The sequence below is a fragment of the Drosophila virilis genome, chromosome 3 (assembly GCF_030788295.1).
Source record: "Drosophila virilis strain 15010-1051.87 chromosome 3, Dvir_AGI_RSII-ME, whole genome shotgun sequence".
In the NCBI taxonomy this organism is placed as follows: domain Eukaryota; kingdom Metazoa; phylum Arthropoda; class Insecta; order Diptera; family Drosophilidae; genus Drosophila; species Drosophila virilis.
Window position 1 is genome coordinate 20,543,885 of NC_091545.1, and position 22,277 is coordinate 20,566,161.

Consider the following 22,277-nt stretch of genomic DNA (forward strand, 5'->3'; position numbering starts at 1 on the left):
TTTAAATAAAAACTATTAAGGGAGATCTGGCACCAAAGTAGAGACAAACTTGGCACCAATTCATCTAATCATTTTAGTTAGATGCCCATTTTGGGTAAAGGTCAAATGTAGCCCGCATTTTGTATATGAAAATATGTGAGGATTGCACTATTCTCTGAACAATGGGCAATTTAATTAAATTGCATAATTAACATTTAGAAAATATATGTGAATCGAACCACCGACCTTTCTATTCAGTTTACAGCCTTTAAATATCTAATTATCTACTCTTTAAAACCGAACTGATTTCTACAAGTTGAGCTTGTTCAAAGTAAACATTTAACTTACCCAGCCTTTTGGATATCTCGGAATTGTGCATTTTGGGATTATCCTGAGCAATTTTGCGTCGCTGTAGGCGTGACCAGACCATAAAAGCATTCATTGGACGTTTTATGTGCTCCTCGTTCTGGCGTTTCGTTGTGTTCTGTATCATCAGGCTGAAGAAGACGTCGCTGTAAATGGATGCAAGAGTCGCTATTAAAAGGAGGCCTTCGAGAATATGCGATATTAAAGAGCTAATGAATCTTACCTGGCGCTGCTGCCACTGTTCATGAGGCTGCCCATATTCTGGTGCAGATTGCTAATGGGCGACGCCTGCGAATTGTGGTGCAGATGAGCGGCGGCGGCGGCTGCCATGACGCTGCTTGAGGTGCTGGACGTGGACGTGTAGTGCACGGGCGCACTAGAACTGGAGCTGGCGAGGCCGTGACCCGCGCTACCCGACAGATGCTGGCCAATGCCGTTGCTGTGCGATGTCTGGTGCGGCTGCGTCTGTGCCTGGCTGTGTATGGAGCCCGCGCCGGAGCCAGCCGTCTGGCTATGATGCGAGCCTGTCGAGTGCGGCTGCTGGTGTTGCTGCTGTGCAGCCGCGGCTGTTGCTGCCGCTGCTGCTGCTGCTTGATGATGCTGATGCAGTTGCGAGTGCTGGGAGCTCAGGTGATGAGCTGCCGCTGCAGCGGCCGCCGAATGATGCAGATGCGGATGCAGACTCAGCGCGGAGCTGCCGTTGCCGTTGGGGGAGCCGCCGCTGCTGTTGCTGTTGCACTGATGGTGATGATGCTGCTGGCCCAGTTGACCCAGCGACAGTTGCTGCTGGCTATGATGATGGGCGTGACTGTGGGCGTGGCTCTGTTCACTGGTATGTTGTTGTTGTTGCTGCTGCTGCTGCTGTTGTTGCTGCTGTTGCTGCTGCTGTTGCTGCTGCTGTTGCTGATGATGCTGTATCAATTGGCCGAGATGCGTGCCACTGCTGGAGCTCACCGAGCTTAAATGACCCTGCAATGGATGTGCGAGCGATAATCCAGAGAGCGACAAGTGCGTGGATAAGCGTTCCATCATTTTGTTGACGGAGCTGCAGTCGAATTGCTGCTGGCTCTAGGCCGGGATTGTGTGGTTGCCGGTGTGGTGTCAGTGGTTAAGGTGCTTTGAAGAGTAGAAGTCGAGCTGTTGACAGAATTAATTAATGCTAGCATGTATTCAATTAAAATATATACACATATTTGAAATGCACAAAATCCAGCCCGTTGAAGTTCTTTGCCTTATTAATGCTCTTGGGCTTTTGTTAATCAATTAGCTAATTGATTTGGGCTTTTAAAAGTGTGTCGCCTGTCGCCCGTACAACAAACTCCACGCCAGGCCGTATCCCCCTGCCAGACAGCGAAAACAATGGAACTGCCCCAGAGGCACTTGCTAAAGCAGGGCCAGCGGTCGCCACCTCAATTCCGAGATTCCAGCTGAATGAAATCTTTTCTCTCCAAACTCTTTATACGGCTGAATGTCAACCCTTAAAAGGACGGGCTGCACACGCCGGCGACGGCGTCCACAAACATACTGGATACGTCCTGTTCATTATGCATCTGGGCACTTGAAAACCCATTTCTTTTCAGTTTTCTGCCCGTTTTTCTTTTTTTTTTTTTTTTTGGGCACCCAACACAGGTCAGGTCAATGCCGTTGATAGGTTTCAATTCCTCAGTCTTTCAATTTCAATTCACATGTGCGTGCATTATAATCGGGATTTATGTGGTCCACTTGATGCCCAAGCCAAGTGTGGCTTGTTCGCATTAATGTGTTAAATACACACCACAAATACAGACACACACTCACGCACATACACATATGTTGTAGTTGAAAAAGGGTTCCCAGTTCATGGTCAAGAAGCAGATCCCAGCCAGCGTCCGTCTAAACGCTTTCAATTTGCTTAATGGTGCAGTAATGACGACGACGAGGACGACGCTTCGAATCTGGACAACAATTGAGTTGGGCGTGCGGAAGACATTCGAGCACATATATGAGCACCATTTGCGTCCGTATGCTCTGCATATATGGAATGCTCTTTAATGCTCGACAAATGTGTCATCTGCACTTCATATTTGCATAGCTAGGGTACTTTACGTCTGGATTTGACTGAACATTTTACCTTACATCTAAGAAAAATGGCACATTTTCCATTTAAATATAAAGTATGCCGTCATTTACTTTATCCGTTTGCGAATTTATTCAGTCTCTTAATTTTTGGCTGGCACCATTGAAACTGCTCTCCAGTCGGTTATCCTTGTCGCCTACCGCTTTCGTGTCCATAATTCTCTTGTGTCCTACGACAACTGCGACATCTGCACTGCTTCCGGGCATTACCCACTTGGTGTTAAAGTAAAAATTGCCCAGGCATGCGTATTAAGCATGAAATTTATTAAATGCAAAAAAAAAACAGAAAGATAAAGTATAAAAATGAAGGGTTCGCAAGAGAAACAACAACCTGCCAGAGGGAAGGGGGGAGCCAAAAGGGACACGCATATTTTTGTAATCCTTATGGAGTGCAAACAAATTTCTGTGTGTTGTCAAGCTGGTCTGGATCGCAAAGTGTTTGGGGTAGCGTCGAGTTGTGGCCAAATGTGGTGCACGCTTGGAGCTGGCAGCGCACCACAGGCCACCGCCAGCACACCGGTTGCACCACCAGCTGTGCACAAATTGCACTCCAGATATTTTTATTTGCTGTGAATATCAGCGGCTACCAGACGGCCCAGACCCTAATGCTGCCCACTCCTTGCTTGACTAACGGAAAATCGTTCGCTTAATGTAAAAGTTGTATAACAAATTATCAATCAATATATAGACAGAGAGAGAGAGAGAGAGAGAGCGAGAGGGCGTGGGCTGCTGAGGTTCTAATCCTATGGCCCTTCGTCTGTCTGAAGTGCTCTGTTTTTCCCTTTTGCGCTAATCCAGTAACACCAGTAAAAGCGTTAATAGATATCGGCCAAGTTATTTATGGGCAATGCAATGCGGCTGCCATCGTCTACGCTTCTCTCTTTGTCATGCAAATCTCTGCCGGCGATGCCTCGACGCAGTAGGAGTAAATTACCACGCCGGTCACATAAGCAAATACTTATACCGCGTGGTAAGAGCTCAGGTAGGGTATGCACTTACAAGGCAACCAGATCTACCTGACAAGGTATTTGATTATTAACAGCATAAGCATGTCGAAATGATAAAAATGATTGCCATCCCATCTTATATAATACATTTAATTAATGTGTAAATGTTTTGTCAAGTTACAGGGTATCACATAGCTGGGCACTGTCAACTTGAAAAGCATTCCCACTTGTTACCTGTGCTACCCGTTGTCGTTGCCAGACTCGGACTCGGACACTTGCAGACTGACTGACTGCGACTGGGCAGCTGGGCAGCCGGGCAGCCGGGCAGACGGGCAGTCGGGCGGTCGGGCAGACGGGCTGCCGGGCAGTTTGGAGCCCCTGTCTTGCTTCTCGTTCATTTGTTCATCCGTTTGTTGCAGTGTCAAACAAGAATTATGATCGGCTTAGCCACATGCTGAGCCTGTGCATGGGCCCAGAGGCAGCTTCAGCTCTCTGGAGTGGCAGTTAGGCGCAAGAATCGAGAATCAAGAATCAAGAATCGAGAATCGAGAGTCGAGAGACGCGAGTCGAGAATCTCAATTCAATACAGGTAGAGCTTTAAGTGTCTCCACTTTGTGTTGAAATGTATCGTTCCGCTTCTACTTATGCTGGGAGCCGTCTCCGTTGTTCCAATCCCTTTTTCATTCCATGCTCCATTCCAGACTCCATTGAAAAGTGTCTCTTGGGCACACGCTGTGATTGTGATCCGTAGCCCTAAGCCGCTGGGGCCCCCTAATGTTTGTAATTAAGAACTTTCACACTCGCAACAATCGCATCGTAAATGTATCTCTTGGTTTAGTGTCAAGTTCGTGCCAAGGGCAAATCCCAAAACTCAACGGAAGAAAACAACCCATGTGAATACGAATATGGATATTAATTAGAATGCCCCAAACTCTTTGTCGCTTGTTTCTGTAACGGAGCTGTGCGAATATCTGCAGCCCCATCATATATGTATATACCTATACCAGATGTTGGACCTCTATTTGGCTTCAATTGTACACACTGTTAGATTACCATTGTTCCCCGAGCCGCAAAATATGCGGCCACCTTTGTGTGCTGACAAAACTGTATTTGCACAATTGTATTTGGTCTTCAGATCAGCATTTCGCAGTTGTGCCTGCTATCATACTAACTAGTTCAACTTAGAATAGACTCTGGGCACGGTTCTCAATTGGAAGTCACGTCTCCAAATCGTTTATTTGTTCATTATGTATAAGTGTACACTGAGCGAATTGCGTCATTTCTGGCATAACTGACCTCTATTAGGGGTAATACTTTGAGTTGGCCAATGAAGCACATTTGCCTAATTGAGCTTGTAATGGAAGCAATGTTAAGATACGTAATTTGGAAAGAATCTCTGTCTTTTCTTTGAAGCATATTAAATGAAAGTCAAGTAGATATTTTTTCTGTATCTAAAGCCTTATCCATTCGGCTGCGTTTGGTTTCTGCTAATATTATTTCTTGTTTTTATTGGTTTCACATTCCAACAAATTGAACGCAGAAAAACAATAAAAGAACCGAGCATCTTATGAAGGATGCGATTGTTGAAAAACTGAAAGCAAGAATCGACACGAGCGAAACGAACTCATAAAGATTCCGACAATAATGATTCGGCACAAACTGAATGATTATCCAAATTCAAATGTTTGCGTCCAGAAAACTGATCCAAAGATCGCAGATTTGAATTTCACTTTATGAGACATCATTTTGTTATTCAATTTTGAGATTTCTCAAAAATTTAAAGCACATTTGTATCTATTGAATATATTAAGTTAATGAATCTAGAATTCAAATTCAGTACTTTGTTGTCTTTAACCTTTAGTTACCTATCATAGAGTAACATGAAGTTAATTTTAAGGCTTACCTTGAATGGCGCTGCATTGCCTTTGTATTTGCTGTGCAGTGATCGGAATCGAATATAGTATACCCAGGTGTATTCTATATAATACTTAAATAATTTAGATGTGTGTGTTGTTGTTGGCTGCTTAAGCGGTTTGTTGGCTTGAATTCCATAAACGGTTGAGTTTTGTATAATTTGTGATCAATTTACGAGAGACATTTACGAGCTAAACCAAAACTGAGCTGAAGATTGGAAGCTTTGTGTCTGATTCAGTATTTATATTTATGTATGTTTGTCGCTGTTTGTTTTGCACATTACATGTTGGATATCACTAGTTTATGTTTATTTATCTTTGTTTATTTGCTTAAGCGGGCATTTTGAGCGCGCCTTTCATTCATCTATTTATTCATTGGGCTTGGGTACGAAGCTTGCTTAACGTTTTTGTTGTTTGTTATTGTTTAACAACGAAATAAGTAGCTTATGCTTCAGATTTCACGACTTTACGAACAATATTGGTATTGAAATTCTTGATGTTTGTTTTATTGAGCACTGTGCGTTAAGGTTTATGTATGCCCAATTGGAAACTGGGGCGTTATCGAAGGCATTTGATATTATACAACACTGGAAAGTAGCCGTTCTTTTTTTTTTGTTATGGTATTTGCATTTGTAATGTTTGTTGGTCAGCTAACCGTCGCTTAAGCGTTTCGTTAAGTTGATGCAACGAGAAACATGCAACTGGCAACTGCAACGCGACAAAACAACAAATTTTGCTTATGATCACACAACGTTTTTCCGGTCTGTCTCTTGTTGTTGTGTTTGTTGTTGTTATTCAACTATGGATTAAAACTAAGGCCGTCGCTGCTGTTGCTGCTGCTGCTGCGGCTGCTATTGCGACTTCTAAGCGCTGCCTCTGGCTTGGCGGCTATTCAACGGATCCGTTCCGACGCGTAACTAAAAACTTGGCGCGCGCTCTCACACGAGCCACAGACGAACGAGTCGCACGGACTTGTCACTTTTGGGGGGTTGGCTGCAGCGACTGCGGCAGAGGCCAGAAAACCAACAAAAACAACATACACACATGCATACACGGACCCAAGACACACAAACACACACATATATGGGCAGCAGGGAGCCAGAAGCTTTGCCATGCGAACTTTTAGTTGCTCACTCAACACATTTGTGGCTCTCTCGCTCCACACACACACACACACACACACACACACACACACACACACAGAAACAGTTGCCAATGTGAGTGGAAACTGGTTAGCAGCAGCATTTTATTGGTTTATTTGTTTAATGTTGCTGTTGATTAATAAGTTTTTTTTGATGACAATTTGTAACATGTAAAAACACGCTCGTTCCCGCATAACTGAAATATAAGAAAATTGGTGGGCATGCAAATAAGTAACTGTGGTTTTAAGCTGTGTGTTTGCATGTGTGTGTGTGTGTGTGTGTGTGAGAGAGAGAGGCAGCGCAGCCAGCAACACCGTCCCAAACGGTTTACCACGACCAGGTGCAGGTGACACTTGAGCCAAGAAAAAAACAGCAAAGAAATGCGACGCTTAAAAAGTAAAAAGAGCACCGCTCAGCTGTGCAGGGAGCTATGAAGAGAACGAGGGAGTGAACGTGCGAGCGAGCGAGCTAGCGAGAGCGAACGGGCAAGAGCGCCAATTGAGCGCCACGCACAGCAGGTGTTGCCTTATTGTGCAAGCGAGATGGCAATACTGTCAAGGCTCGCCATCGTTGTCGTCTATTGCTGCATATGCCTGCTGGTGGGCGTTTCCAATTGGAACTGCCTCTGCGACTGCGGGCTGCCGTCGTCAACGTCGCTGCCTCTGGTTGGGGGGCGAAGTATTTTACATGGCTGGGTGTCAAATGGGAGTCGCTTGGGAGTTTTATTTTTGTGTTTTTGTTTATTTAACGCATTTACTTAGCGCTTCAAACTATCGAAAGCAAAATCAACTAATCTTAATGGACACTTTTCCAACTGATGCTGACATGTTTGGTCTGTTGGCCTTTTCTTATTTTTATCCTTTTGCGATTTATTTATTTTATTTTTTTTTTTGGCTTATCTACACGGCTCGCTTTAAAATGCAACGCTCAAGTCCTTGTTGTAGGCAGCAGCTGCCTTAGCCATTCCCCGTATTTCATATTCATGCAGCTCTTTGTTTCATTAATTTCCTTGGTGTCCTGTTGCCCATGACAACTGCAGCGACTGCGACGGCAACGGGAACAGCGACTGCGACTGCGACAGCTCCATTTGTCGCCATTGTTTATAGAACTTTATGTCTGTGTGTCTGTGTGTCTGTGTGTGTGTGTGTGTGAGTATATGTATGTGTTTATTTGTGCTGCGCAGGTGTTTGCTTTTGTTTCGTGGGGCGGTTTTTAGCGCTGATTTTGATTTTATTTAACTGCCTCGACTCGCACTTTGGCTTCATTTTAATTAACAACAAACTAATGACAAATACACACACAGCCACATCGCAATGCTCTAATTCTTATTCTAATTTAATTTGGCTCTAATGACATGAGCAGCTCTTCCACTTCCACTCAAGATTCTAACCAAGGAAGCGCCGTGACAGAGCAAAGGGTGACAGAACGAAGGGTATCAGGGGGTGTACAAGCTGCCTGCATTCGTTACCTTCTTTGCCAATTGTCAGTCAACAATTGCAAGTTCTCAACAATGGCGCACATTTTTCCAGCTCTCTTTTCACTAACTAACTGACTGACTGACGATTGCAACTGTGCCATTCGCTATACGAGGGCAGTTTCATTGGTGTGTTAAATATTTTGCAATATTAAAAAAAATTTAAATTTAAAAACTTTTTTAATTGCAATTTTAATTGATTAATCTCAAACCTAAACTCTTTAAACTAAAGCAGTTGCTCAAAAAACAGCTCAAACTACATTTTGATAAACAAACATTAGTATTCAAAGCACAAAACTTTAGAGAAAGACTCAGCCCCAACGCGTTAATAGCTTGGGCCCCAGTCATTAGAATTATCCAACCAATTTTGGCTGGAGATCAAATATAGCCCGAAACTTCGAATTGAAAATATGTACGACTTGCAATATTTTCAGTCGAACGGGCAGTTAGCAAATAAAATTTGATTTCACCCTAAACATTATTTCGTTAACATTTAAAACATTAATATATATATAGATAATATGTTTCACCTACTGAACCATTTTCTTAAGGCTTTAAATCGTATAGTTTGGCTTGGATATAAGCAAAAAGAATATAGCTAGCAAACAGCTAGATCAAATAAATATATATATTTGACTATTATTTGCGAGGAATTGTTAGTTTTTGAATCGCCCTACGCATTTGAATGTGACTTTTAGGGCTCCCTATGTACTTGGCTCTGGTCATTGTCTCTGGCAATGCTTCTGTCCCTATTTGCGTCTCTTTCCCTGTTAGGCAGCCATTGTTATTACATAGTATACCCTGTACTCGGGATGACTTGGATAAATGGTCAAATTGATATTGAGCTAATCTCCTTATATTAAAAACTTCTACTTATAATTATTTAACTACTATGGTTAATAATAATGTTATTTTATTTATAAAATATACAATATAAGAGAAATTTACCAATATGTGAAGTTTGATAGCAATACCTATTCAACCTTTGACAGGGTATTTGCAAAGTCGGTGATTATTTGCAATGTCGCTGGCATTCTTCGTTGTTTTCGCAATGCATTTGTTTGTCTGTTGTGTTTGTCTATTCGCTCGTTGTTTCTTTCGTTTGTTTGTTTGTTCGTTTGTCTGTTTGTCTGTTGGTTTGTCGTATTTATCATGGCAGTTGCTTTTGCCTCTCTTCTGCATTCTCTGCACTTGCAAATAAATGTTAATGAGTAGTTGAACAAAAAGGCGCTGACAATGCAATCTGAGGCCCCTCTCTACTCCGTTCACTGACTGAGTGACTGCCTCTAAAATGCAACTGAATATAATGAATACACAATATGAATACGAGTATGTATGGCCGGCTAACAGGCCCATTTGGGTTAGCTTCAGCGATTGGGGTCTTGAGGCTTTAAGCGCTTTAGCGTATGCAAATGCCACAAATCAACGGCACTTCAATGGAGTCTAATGCCTAAATCGCTGCTGTTGCTGCTCCCCTTGTTGGCGTTGTTGTTGCCGTTACTGTTGCTGTTGCGGGGGCAGGTGCTGCCACACATTGCCGCCAACTTTTATTTTGAATAGAACATTTTCCGAAGGGTCCCGCACAACAAAGGGGCCAAAAAAAAAAGACGATGTTGCCATGTAAATTTTGCACTTTTTGTTGCTCATTAATGTTAATCAAAGTGGGGAGCAAACGGCTGACGACCTGCAAAATATTGGGCAAAGCCAAACCTGACCTGACTAAAGATACCCTGTAAGGAAGCCGAAAATTTAAATTAAAGCTGAACTTGCGAAATAAACTTTGTAGTGGAAACCCTCAAAGTATGCCACGAAAAATCTAAAGCTGATGTATAGAAAAACTTTGGACCTTTTCTGCTTCTTTTTTTCTATTTGTACAGGATACGCAGGGAATTTCCGCTATATGCGTTTGCTTTTTGCATTAATCTGGGCCAGCGCTGGGACCAGGATCAGCAACAGGGCGAAGCTTCAGCTTGGGTTGAGCTCGCCGCTTGATAAACATCGGCTTCAATTTCATAGGCCACAAAGCAAACTGTTTGGCAAATTGCTCAAGCGATCGGATAGCATGTTTATCGATAACGATCAATCGAGAGTTTGGCAATTGTCGCAGCGAGCATTGAAACACACACACGGCCAACAATTGAGATGCGCATCGATGCTTGAGTGCGTTTAATCCTTGCGAATTTCCACTGGCAAACAAGGATAACAAACGCACACACGCACACACATTCACATATGCAGATACCATGTCTGGGCACATCTGGGTTAGAGGTAAACAATGCAGCTCAAACGATTCTGTGAGATTTGCAGCAAATTGATAAGAGAAACTGCCAAAACCAAAAGCAGTTATGACAACGCTTCGATTCAGCGATTGATATGGCAGATACAGGACAGCATATGTGTTGCCCTTCTTGTGCTTAGGACCCTTCTCTTCTGCCCTTCGCAAGAAAACAAACAATGGCAACAAAGATGCGCCCGATTTGTCTACAGTTTCATAAACATATTTTAAGATTAATAAATATTCTTTCAGCAATAATAAATTCTAACTAAAATTGCAAATACTAATCATCTGTCTTTGATATGTTTTCTTAATCTTTAAAAATATTTCCTTAGCAGATATACTTTATATGCATTCCATATTGATTCCGCCTGAGCAGAACAGGTAACTCGACTTAGTTTCAAAAACCGATTTGCAACCTGCCGGTCAACGCCCACGCCAAATGGATGCTGGAGATGAATGATATACATAATACATGAGCGAAAGGAAAACCCTTCAACTTGGCATTTGTGAGAAAAAGAGGAGAGAGAAATGAAATTCGAGGAAATTGCTGAAAAGAGCAAAAGGAAACTACAAATATAATAAAAATAACATAATGCCAGGGTTTCATCTATTTTACTAGAACGCCAAAAGAACGCATGTAATTGACTTTTGTGTGCGCATTTTTCATTCATCGATGACAGACAATAGGGCGGCAGCAAAGAGTGAAGAAGAGTCGTGACAGTACCAGCCGGTGCGACAATTCATTGACTGCACCCGGAGCTGGCCAGACCGAAAACCCAGACAAACTGGCGCGACCCGCCGGCCCTAACGAATCATCTCTCAATGGTCAATGTCTCTCAATGGCGCAACGTGCTGCGTCTGCGGCTGCGTCTGACTACGAGTCCGGGTAGGGGTCTGTCTCTCTTGCTAAGGATACGCCGAAAAAGTGTCAAAATTCCTATAATCCGCTTAAAGGTGTTTTAATGCCCAGCTCTATAGGCCGAGCTGGTCAAACTTCTTCTGCTTCTCCTCCTCCACGTTTTACTACTTCGTTCTTGCCACCTTGCCAGCGCGTTTCACATGAATGAATTTTCAATTTGCTGCAGCGCATTGTCTTGGCAACGGGCTGCCGCCCGCGTCCTGCCATTCAATGTGGCACGTAGGTGTTTTTTGTACGCGTCATTGTCTCTGCCTTTGGCCAGAACAATGCCACAGCGGGCAGCGGGCAGCGAGAAGCGAACGCCGGACTGTAGACGGCAGACGACGGGCAGTGAGCATCACAAATGGCCGCATGGCCAGCCAGGATAATGCGCGCTTCTTGCCAGAGAACTGGCTACCAATAAACAATAAAAACACAACACAAAAGTGCAGCCGACGCTTGCCACAGACAAGGTCAAGTGGCTGCCCGTACAGTCTAGTAGCTCTTGAAGTTTCACAGTTTCCCATGCCCAGCTCTCCGGCTGAGGCTGTTGCTCTTGATATCACACAGTTTCTGGTCTTTCTTGCCGCGTAATCATCTGCATTTAAATCGATCGATTCGTTCATTGAATGCTGACTTCCATTAGGCCATCGCAGCCAGTTGAATTCCATCTACCATCTCGCATCTCCATTCCCATGTCTGGGACACTGTCCAACTGTTTTATCTAGCAGCAGCTACAGCATCTCTACATGATTAGGCAGTTTGGCATTCCCCTTCAAGTGGTCAGACATACAAAATAAGCCTGACTGCATGTGTTTATACGATAAAGTTCAGACCAAAATTTCGCCCTTACAAGCTTTTGTCCAGGACTGTTTAATTTTCCAAAAAGTTTAAGTCGCGTCTCAAAAGAACTTCCACAAAAATCTTTGAAAATGACTCTAAAATCGCTTGGATAGTTAAAAGTAAATTGTTTCATTTTGCCATTTCCACCAATTTTCCACAGTTATGGGAGGAATTGCGCTGATTAATATGCAAACTGACTTTGCACAGTGGCATATGCCACTCAAATAAATTGTTTGCTCTTTTCCAGTGCGGAACTGTGCTCTGTGCCTGGAACAACCCATACGAAATGGGCCCAAAACCGCCTCACAAAGGCCCACAAAAGCGGCACAAGTCGAATTGGCAAGCGAATCGCAAATCGCATATGCCTTTTATTTGATTTCAATCATTTCACACAGTTTCGGGATGCCTATCATAAATTCGCATAAATTGGCTGAATGGGCAAAAGCGATACGCAAATTTCAAACAATTTAAAAAAAAAAAAATAGACTGTAAAAAGAATTGCGAAAATTTGAAAAGCAAAACGCGACACACGCTGACAAATGGAAAACATTTGTAACGGCCATTAATCGATGTTGTTATTGTTGTTTCAGAATAAATGCAAATCCCATCTGACGAAGGGTTACGCTACAAGTGAGGAGTGTGGGGTAACGGGTGAGGGGTAAGGGGTGAGGGTAACTGGCGTGGGGTTTGCCATTTTAATGAAGCCATTAAAAATTGATGACATTTGTCGGTTTCTGCGGGGCGTTGCCAATAAAATTGTAAAATTGGCAAATTTGATGCCTTTTGGCTAACCAGAGCCACGCCCACTTCATGTCATTATACCATTAAGCAAAACTATGGGAAGATCTATCGATTGTTGTGCTCCGTCCTATGGGGTGTTGAAGGGTTAGATTTCGGCCGCGTGTGCCTTAGCCAGTTTTGAAAAATATAATTTTAAAGCAAGAAATGAATTCTAACAAAGTTTGGCCATTAAATTGGCCACGCCCGAAATGTATAATTGCAAAATGCTGTACGCCCCATTCAGGTTTAAATCATTTTCTTACAACCGTTACAATTTCTAGAGAAACCGTTAAGGCTCGCTCACTTGTTACAATACAATAGATAAAAAAAAAAATGGAAAATGAAAACTGGAAACCATGAGACAAAGTTGTCACTGCCAAATGGGCGGCAGGCTAGGAACCGTAAACGCGAACGTATCAGCTTTAATTTGAATTCAATCAAAAGGGTCTACCATACACAGTCACATTCACATTCACATCACATTCACTACTCACTATTCACAATTCACTATGCAGCAGTATTCAGTCCATACTATTCACCGTTCACGGTCACTTTCGCTGGCAAACAATCGAGGCTCATCAGCGTCTGAGTTGCTCTTGATCTTTGGTTCTCCGGGGCTTCAGTTCTGTTGTTTTGGCTTGGCACAGCTTCAAAGGGCGGCAGTTTGATATCCTTTTGATTTGCATATGAGGCGGACAGGGACAACAAAAACAACAACAGAACAATCTCTGACCCTCGGCTCTGCTGCAAAACAAACAGTTGGGCAATGCCAAAGTTGCTACATTTATGTCGCGCCTTGCAATCGTCATCATCATCATTTTGATCATCATGAACATCATCTGAGGATCATCCACATCAATTCACGGCGCAATCTTTGCGCGCTCGCAGCTGCTGTGAGTCAGTCCTTCGATTGAGGTTCAGCCTCAGTTTCAGGTTGGGGTTCGCGCGCTGTCAGAACCAATCAAGTCGACACTCCTGACACAAAACGATGCGTAACTCTTCGAGAGCTTGTGCACAGCAATTCATCAAAGGACCATGACCAGTGCCCGTACCCAAGGCCTCTTGCTCCTGCTCCTGCTCAGCGATCGCTAATTTGCCGACTTGGCTGCGGCCCTCTCAAGTGCCAGGCTCTGTGCGGCGCAGCTGTCCAGTCATTTATGACAATAGCCTGCCCTAATTGCTGACTAGTCATGGCCAATAGCTGGTGGTGAAGTATAAAGCTACGCATACGATCACGTAGCTATTGTATAGCCTAGATAGAAAAGTTTCTTTCGACTCACAAGGATCGCGAATGCGGGTCATAAAGAAAAGCGCTTATCCCGTCTGATTATATTAATAGAATATTCCCAAAATGTAACTTTCACTTTGAAACAGTTCACTCTTCTTTCGATTTCTCATAATTTATAAGGTTTCATCTGAAACCCTCCTTTGATTTCGAGAACATCAAAACACTTATCATCCTGATCTTATAAGAGTTCTGGTCAATTTCCTCTTTCCCCGCTGCAAAACAAATGCCAGCTAATTGCAGCCGGGCAGCATCCTTGCTTGATTATCCTTTTGCTGCTTGCGTTTTTTTTTATTAGTTGTTTTCAACTTTTGAACTCGTTTTAGCCTATGAATTTAATTGAATTTAAACTTTAGCCCTAGGTGCTCGCTGGGCTGTCAATTGTGCCCGCCTGGGCGACGTTTGACCCTTGTCTCTGGGCTGCTAAGTCAGGCCTTTGTCTTTGCCCGACCTGACCGAGCTAACCGAACGACCGTTGCTGTAAGTTGCAACCCTTTTGTCACCTTTTAATTTGATGAACTCACTTCCGTCTAGCCCCCACCCCGACCCAAGCATCAGCATCCCATGCACATCGGAATCGGAATCGGGATCAGGATCGGGCTCGTCTTGTCTTGATCTCGAGCCGGTCTGCTGCCTTGTCAGTTTTGATTAGTTGAACCACTTCAGGTCGCCTTGCTGCTCATTCCTGTCCCGTGTGGGAATGCGTACATAGCCTTACCTGATCGTAATACGAGCGCCGATCTGCCGATAAAGTGATCTTGCGCAACTCTTGTGCAATTCTGAAGGCTTTGCCATATTGCCAGCATATCGCACCGTCCATGGTAGTTGGTAGTTGAAGTTTCTACTCATAATTTTCACATGACCAAAACAGCTTAAGATCAAGTTAGCCATCTAAGCTGACAGCTGGCAGCCCCTTATGACATTTCGCGAAACGCTAATCCCATCATAAGTAAGCTCCCAGCTCCTGGCCTTGTTGCTCTCCCTCTCCCTCTCCCTCTCGCTCTCAGCTGCTACTTCTTCATTTCAAATTCAATTTCAGTTTCATTTGTTTGTGCGACGCGTTTTGTTATTTGCTTAGAAAGTTTTCCAAACATTGGCAAGTTAATCCCGCTAACCTGTTTTATGAGCCGCAGAACTAGCCCTATCACTGGCGGCATTATGCAAATTATCCCGTAGACCAATTCGAAGTCTATTTCAGGCAACTTCCTCTGACTGTCTGACTGTCTGCCTGTCGGCCTGCCTGCCTGCCTGTCTGCCTCTGGCTGGCCCCAGCTGATGATCAATAATAATCATAATGACAGTTTTAAGTGGGTTAGCCCGACCATTGTGCATTTGTATTTAAATGCGCCTTGATGGATAGCTGTCTGTCTTCCAACTCATCCCATCGGTACTCGGTTACATCATATTATTACGTGCAACGTTTTCTTCATCTTTTATTTGCATTCTCTTTTCTTTATTTTTTTTTTTTTTTGTTAGTTCTCGTCCTTCAGCTCTTAGGGGACAATCAATCAGCTTAGCGCGCAGCTTCATTATGATTATGGGCTTGTCCTTCCAGCACAATATGTAGCGTAACCGCATGGATTCTGCATATTCGTATTTAAATGCATTCAAATGCCAATTTTTATGCCAAGATTGTCAAAGTGCTCAATGCCTAATCCCGACTCCCTTCGCCATTCTAATATGCTTTGAGGTTTTCCTTTTGAACTGGCCCCGCACAAAGCATAAATCTGCCCATTGTTGGACCTTGCCTCTATTAATTCCTTTATAATTTGCGCCTGACTGACCAACTGTAAGAGCTAGCCCACCTCTGCCACTTCAACTCCCACACACACACACACAAACACACTCACACACGCACAGCAACAACACACAAGGAGCAGGCTAATAGATCTTTTAATGCCCGACTATAATGTTACCCTGCAATCAGCACTTTACCATAAGAGCTCCAACCAAACTTTAGCAACTGTTATTTAATATGATATAAATGATAACAGTCCGAAATGTGCGAAATATGTCAAAAATACCAATTTCCCACAATTGCGTGTGGAATATTCAGGAACCTTAATGCTTGGGCTGTATTGTGATTGTCAATCAATCAATAAGTCAGTCAGGACTATTGATTGCAACTGGTATACCCTACGACACCTTTACCAATGGGCACAACAAACAAAAATATGGAAAGTTCCATAAAAAAGGAAATAAAGAAAATACAACAAATGCCAAGGGCACAAAAAAACAGGGAGAGGGGCAGAAAGAAAACTCAAGTGCACACACACACGCAAGTATTTGTCCATTTTTCCTAAGCAAAAGCCAAGCTTGTGCGGGTGTCCACTTTTGGGGATCGTTTGGTACTAAACGCAACTGATGCATGTAACTGAATGGTCAGCCACAAATCGGATTAGCACTAAGCGATTTTGGCACTCGTCCCCAATTCAATTAGGTGACAGATACAAAGAAAAGCCAGCCCAAAGCTAAAGGTGCAAATTGCCAGCCAGATGGGGAAACTTTTGGCAGAGAGCTGGTTTTTGTATGGGTCTCTGCGGCAAGGCTGACATTTGCTGCCACTAATTGGCCACATTTAGAAAAAAAAAGTGAAAGAAGTAGAAGACGAGTTTCCTATTGTAGCGATTCCTTTTCTCAAGGACATAAATTACAAGTTTGGCAATGGGTTGCTTTTACCTTCGTTTTAATAGGAAAATTCAAAGAAAATTAGCGCATCCTGGCAGCGGGCAACGGAGCACCTCCATAAATTGTACCCTAATTTTCGGCACAAACCTAATGATGCCACAGTCCAGGCCCATAAAATGCAACTTACAAGCTGAGAAAATGTTGTTGCCCTTCAAAAAAGGGGGTTGGACCGAAGGCAAGAGACAATGAAGCACTAACCCAAGGGTCGACAGCCAGAAGCTACCTAAAAGATTGTCACCAGGCAAGGGAAAGGATAACAACAAAAATTTGTAACAATTACGAAGCAACACAGCTAGGCGAGGGGCGCAGGGGGGTGGCATAGCGAAATTTATGTGTTTACGCTGCATTTCCATGGATGATCCGAAAGTTTTCATTCCTTTGTTTTTAGTGTTTTCCCCATATACGAATACAATTTGGAAAGCGCTTACGAGATTTGTTTACGGCTGCGAGCTGCGAGCCGAAGCTGCGAGCGTTGGCGATGAGAAATTGCTCGCAGCCATAGAACAATGAGAACTTAATAACAAGAGCAACAAATAAAAATAACAAACAACATAAGGGATACACAAAAGCCAACAAAACAGCATAAGAAAAACGCAGTACATAACAACGTATCTTTTTTTCGGGGCTTTTCTTTTCATATTTTTTTGTATCTGTATCTGTCGGCTTAAAGGCGTGAAATACAACAATAATAATAAATATTTGTTAGCTCTCTCGATGTTGCTGTTGTTGTTGCTGTTGACTGTGCTCCTCAGTTTTGGGCATATTTTCATATGCTGTTTAAGTAGTTGTGATTGATGCGCACAGCGCGCGTGTTGAAAGATAGTTTTGTATCTGTAAGATACGCGCGTGGTAACTGCGGGGTAGGTTGAGGTTAACTGCCATTATTGGTACTTAATATGCAAGCCTCATGCTGCGGTGCTTCAATGGTAAACATTTACGTTTCATATTAGCTATCGATAAATGTAAATTCGATAGCTGTGCTTGTCAATATTAACTATCGATCGACAAATTGATCTTAGTCAACTTTTTCCGCGTATTGAGACACTTCTATGTGCCTATTATTTGAGCTCAACTGTCACTCATAACGAAGCGAATTTCCCCAATATAATTCTTTATTGTTTTCCACGCTTTTTCCACTTAGAACTGTCGCACTGATAAATGAGCTTTACCTGGGGACGGTTACAGTGACAATTGGCTTTTGTTGTAAGTTGCTTATAATTAAAATTCTGTGGCACAAACAAAGGGCCAACTTGCAACAACAGCAACTACTTACAGCCACCGAAAAAGAAACGGCTCGAAAAAGTAGCGAAACGAATGCCACAAAAGCGGCAACAGTCGAGAGAAAGGCAACAAGCAGCGACACACACACGCACACACACATACACACGCACAACAACAGAAACAACAGCGAAGCAATCGAGTCACAAAAGCCCACAAATCGGATTGCGGACTGGACCTTTTCATGGCTTTCAATAACTAAACAACCAACAAATATTTGTCATTAAAACCTGCCTAACTGATTGTATCTGTATCTGTATCGGTAACTGCTATCTGTGCGTATCTATAAATGTATCTGTTGCTGAAGCGCATTTCTATTTCTAGTCAGAGACGAGCAACGGTTTCAGTTGCGGTTCTGCAACTTTTGATTTCGATTGCTACGTCTAAACCCATTCTATATAGCGGTCTGTCCAAAGCTATGGACTTATTAATAAGTTGACCCTGCCTTTTGCCGCGCCCGCTGAGCAGCTTGCGCAATTATCGAGTTTTGCTGTCGCGTTTCTAATATGCTCTATGCTATAACTGGGACCTATAACTATATAAATACTCAATTACTGAAGCATTTAAATTGAAATCTATGCAAATGAATACAACACACATTTATATATTGCCCAGCCGTGCCGCAAATCTTATAAACCAATTAATTAAAAAGTTATTCCAATAATTAAAAATTAACATATTCGCAGAAAATAGAATGAATTTTAAAAATAGCAACTCCTACTGATAACAAAAGAAATGTGGCTCAGTTATTGTCTGCTCCAGCTTTGCATATAATGCATACATATGTATATAGACTAGGGTATTCATAAGTCGTTTCTCTGAAATGAGCTAGTCTTTTCTTATTACCGCTCTTATAGCTGATGCTGACAATTTATTATAACAATTTATTTTCATTGTTGACTTTATTGAATTGTTTAATTATTAAGCAATATTTGATTGATTGCGAATTCCATTTCATTTGCTGCTACATTTAGTTTTTTTAAGCTTTCTCGTGCGGCATTGTTGTCGCTTTTCTTGTTGTTGTTGTTGTCGTTGTTCAGTTCAGTTGTTAGAAAATGTTATTGTTGTGGATATTGTTGTGTGTATTTTGTGCCCGTGTCTTTTTGTGCCATTTTTGTCGCTCACTCTCATTATTGTTGTTTATTATTAAGTATTTTGATCATTATTTTTTAAATTTGCTGTTGTTATTACAAACGCTTATTGACCCAATTTCCGCCACATTGGCAGTTTAACATTGAGCGCAAAATTCTCTTACCAAGAGCAAAAACGCAGAAGCAGAAGCTCGAGCTGGAGCTGGGCTGGAGCTGGAGCAGACTGGGCAGCAACTGGCAGCCATAAACGAAGGCTCTCTCTTATGTTGTATTTCCAACTGTGCCCATAAATTTTAATCCATGACAAAGTTGCCAACTGGCTCCCAGAGTCCCGCCCAAGTTGCCGGCCCGCGAAATGGACTACATGGCGACCAGACACGATATGAATATGAACTACAAATGGACACTGAATGGAAAATACAGATAGGCTGCAGAAACTGCAGGAGAAAAAAAAAATGGTATGCGAAAAGCCAAACAATTTTTTACCACATATTTCTAGCAATTTTTTCTTCATTTCTTTCTTGATCGCATTGCGCATTTTTTTGGAGTCCGAATGGAGCTATTGCCCGTGGCATGGGGAAGGCACAGTGAGGCCAATGTCACAAATATTTGCACAAATTCATTCAAAGCAACAGACTCTAACAAAGCCTTGTAGCTAACCCTATGACTGAGCTCATCGTATGCCATGCATCAGGCACAAGCTCCTGTCGTATCGCCCATTAATGAGATTATTTTCAAGGGAAATTCATTGCCAATATTATCATTTTTACAGTTTCCGATATAAGCTGACCCAGTATGCCAGTCTGCGGTCGTAATTCAGCTATTTCGCTTTCATTAGCTGATGCTGCTCCAACAAATGGACAGCAGACCGCCCCGGTTCTGTTGTGGTTATTCCTCTTGTTGATACTGAGGCGAACATTATCCTTTTGGGCGCTGATAGGTGCAATGTATTTGGGTTTTTTTCTGCACTTTTTTTTTTGGCGCATTGATAAAGTGTGCCATAGCTTGGGGTTAATGTCGCGCCAATGATTTAGCACCTTGTTACAGAGCCGCCGCCCGCCACGGCCCCTCAGCCGAGTACTGATGCTGGGCCGGTGCGATTCGACCCGACAACGCTTAATTGCGCTGATCTCGCGTGGACAGGGCTGCGCTCAAGTCCGCGTCCGCGTCCGAATCCGCGCCCGATTCGGAGTCGGAGTCGGTGTCCGATCAGAGCCCACCATGGGCGCGTGTCGAATTGGTTTTGTGTGGGTGCGTGCGCTGATTTGTTGTGATAAATAAGTGGCAGCCTATATAGGTTGTTACAGATACATGCCACATAGAGGCATGCCTCGGCAGTGGCAGCCGAGATGAGTGGAATCAAGGCATTCGCATAAATTGCCAGCTCTTGTGGATTTTCATTAAAATTTTTAAGATTTCTTTTCTGTGGAGCTATGAAGGCACTTAATAAGAACAAACAGGCCGTTGAGTCGGCACAATCGCTTGGCGCCCCATGGTGCCATATTTTTGTTAATCCCCCAAGCCAATGCTAAAGAACGCACATAAAATTTTGTTATTTATGGATGGCAAGCAGTGCCATATCCTGTGGCATTTATGACACAACCAAAATTCCAATTGTTTCTGCTGCCGTTGCCGTTGCCGCTGCCGCTGTGGCTGCCACTGCCTTTGCTGCTGCTACCGCGTGTCCCCCGACCCAGTCCCTCTCCACCAAGCCCTTGCCGAGTCACTGCCTGGATGCATAGGTGTAAAGCATCGCACGACCGCGCTTTGATTAACCTTAAGCGCATAAATAGTGGATTCAATCAGACCTGCAAGAGCTGCCAGTCCGTACCCAATTGCCAAGAAACCGGCTCTGCTACACAGAGAAAAAATAACTAGCTAACTATCTCTGATAGACTATAATTACATATACTTAATAATATATACCTAAATATATATTTAAATATGTACTTACCCCCAGAAACACTGACTTTTATATAGAATTACATCTCTGAAAGAACAAAGAAGTAGAGAATAGATTAGAGTGAGCGAGCGAGAGATATAAAGAGAAAGAGTGAGTGTGTGGGGGGGAGAGGGATAGAAGCTTAAAGATTCGATTTTGCTCATACAATCTTGGATCCCCATATTAAAGCGAAGATTTTGCGAAAAAGCTATGATGTGTAAGTTCTATATTCGGATTTTCTTGCAGTGCATGCTCCACGTGTCTCGACCGAACAACTCATTAGGTTCGATTCTTCTTTCGGAGGCTTCGCAAGAAACTTTTGCGGCAGCGTCATTGTTATTGTTGGACCAAGTTGCGCTTTTGTTGTTGCTGTTGTTTGGCCAGCATAAGAAGTAAGAAGTTTGGATGCGCTTTTGTCAGGTCTTGGAAAAGGGAAATGAAAATGAAAATGTTGTTGCTCTATTGATTATTGCATATTGATTGCTGTGTGGCTCTTTTTTATTGAGGCGAGCAGCGACAAATAAAAATAATAAATCCATTTCCACGGCACAGCTAAATTATTGATATGAAAACATTCCGAGTGCCACAGCTCCCCATCCACACTTAAGGCACACAGACCTGAAGTCGCCGACTGGTCTGGCCAGGGCCAGACAGAGTGGAACCGTATAGCCACCAGCTGTGTGTCTCTCTGTGTATGTGTGTGTGTGTGTGTGTGTGTGTGTGTGTGTGTCGATCTTAGTTGAATCTTGGAGCAGCTTGGGGTTCTCCGCTCTCCACTCGAAATGCATTTCATACAAAGTCATCGTCGTCGCAGTCGAATGACAGTCGCCACTTTATAAGAGGCTGATCAATGGCTGGATCTTTAGACTTGTCTTGTCTTGTCTGGGGGCAATGCATTTTCGTATTGTTTTGATCTGAAATTCGTTGAATTTTGAACAGAATTTTGACAGTTGCCACTCAGTTGCATTTGAAAATTCCATGAAACACTCTGGACTCGGGGGACCCACGGCCAGCACCAAACTCGCCGGCGATAAAGTTAATTGAGTTATTCGGCCTGACAGCTGATTAGTTGAAGTTGGTCGAGCAGCTAGTTGCGGAGTGGAGGGGGGTGGGAAGTTGGGGGTATATGTTGGCTCGGGCAATGGGCAATTTTATGGTGCGTGGCAATGGCAAAGTGGAAAATTATTATGCTGCCCCATTAAGTTGGCCCCATTGTTGTTGGCTGGTGGTGTCGACCCACGCGCTTGTGGCACTCAAA

The 22,277-nt window shown here is 43.1% G+C and overlaps 1 protein-coding gene across 4 annotated transcripts in view; it reads right to left on the reverse strand.

The window, feature by feature from the left end:
* Nucleotides 1–22,277, reverse strand: part of LOC6623062 (transient receptor potential cation channel subfamily V member nanchung) — a 78,265-nt gene that overhangs the window by 12,434 nt on the left and 43,554 nt on the right. For 2 of the 4 annotated variants that reach the window (XM_002048022.4, XM_070208372.1), the window contains 2 exons: nucleotides 21,032–21,067; nucleotides 1,374–1,482 (listed from right to left, as the gene is read on the reverse strand). Coding sequence is in view for 2 of the 4 variants with exons in the window: in XM_070208374.1 (XP_070064475.1) it covers nucleotides 328–491; nucleotides 569–1,377 (973 nt within the window). In the remaining 2 variants the exon portion in view is untranslated. Of the gene's footprint in view, nucleotides 1–327; nucleotides 492–568; nucleotides 1,483–5,310; nucleotides 6,279–21,031; nucleotides 21,068–22,277 lie in introns of those variants that run through there. The other 2 variants (XM_070208374.1, XM_070208375.1) reach the window with 2 other exon arrangements.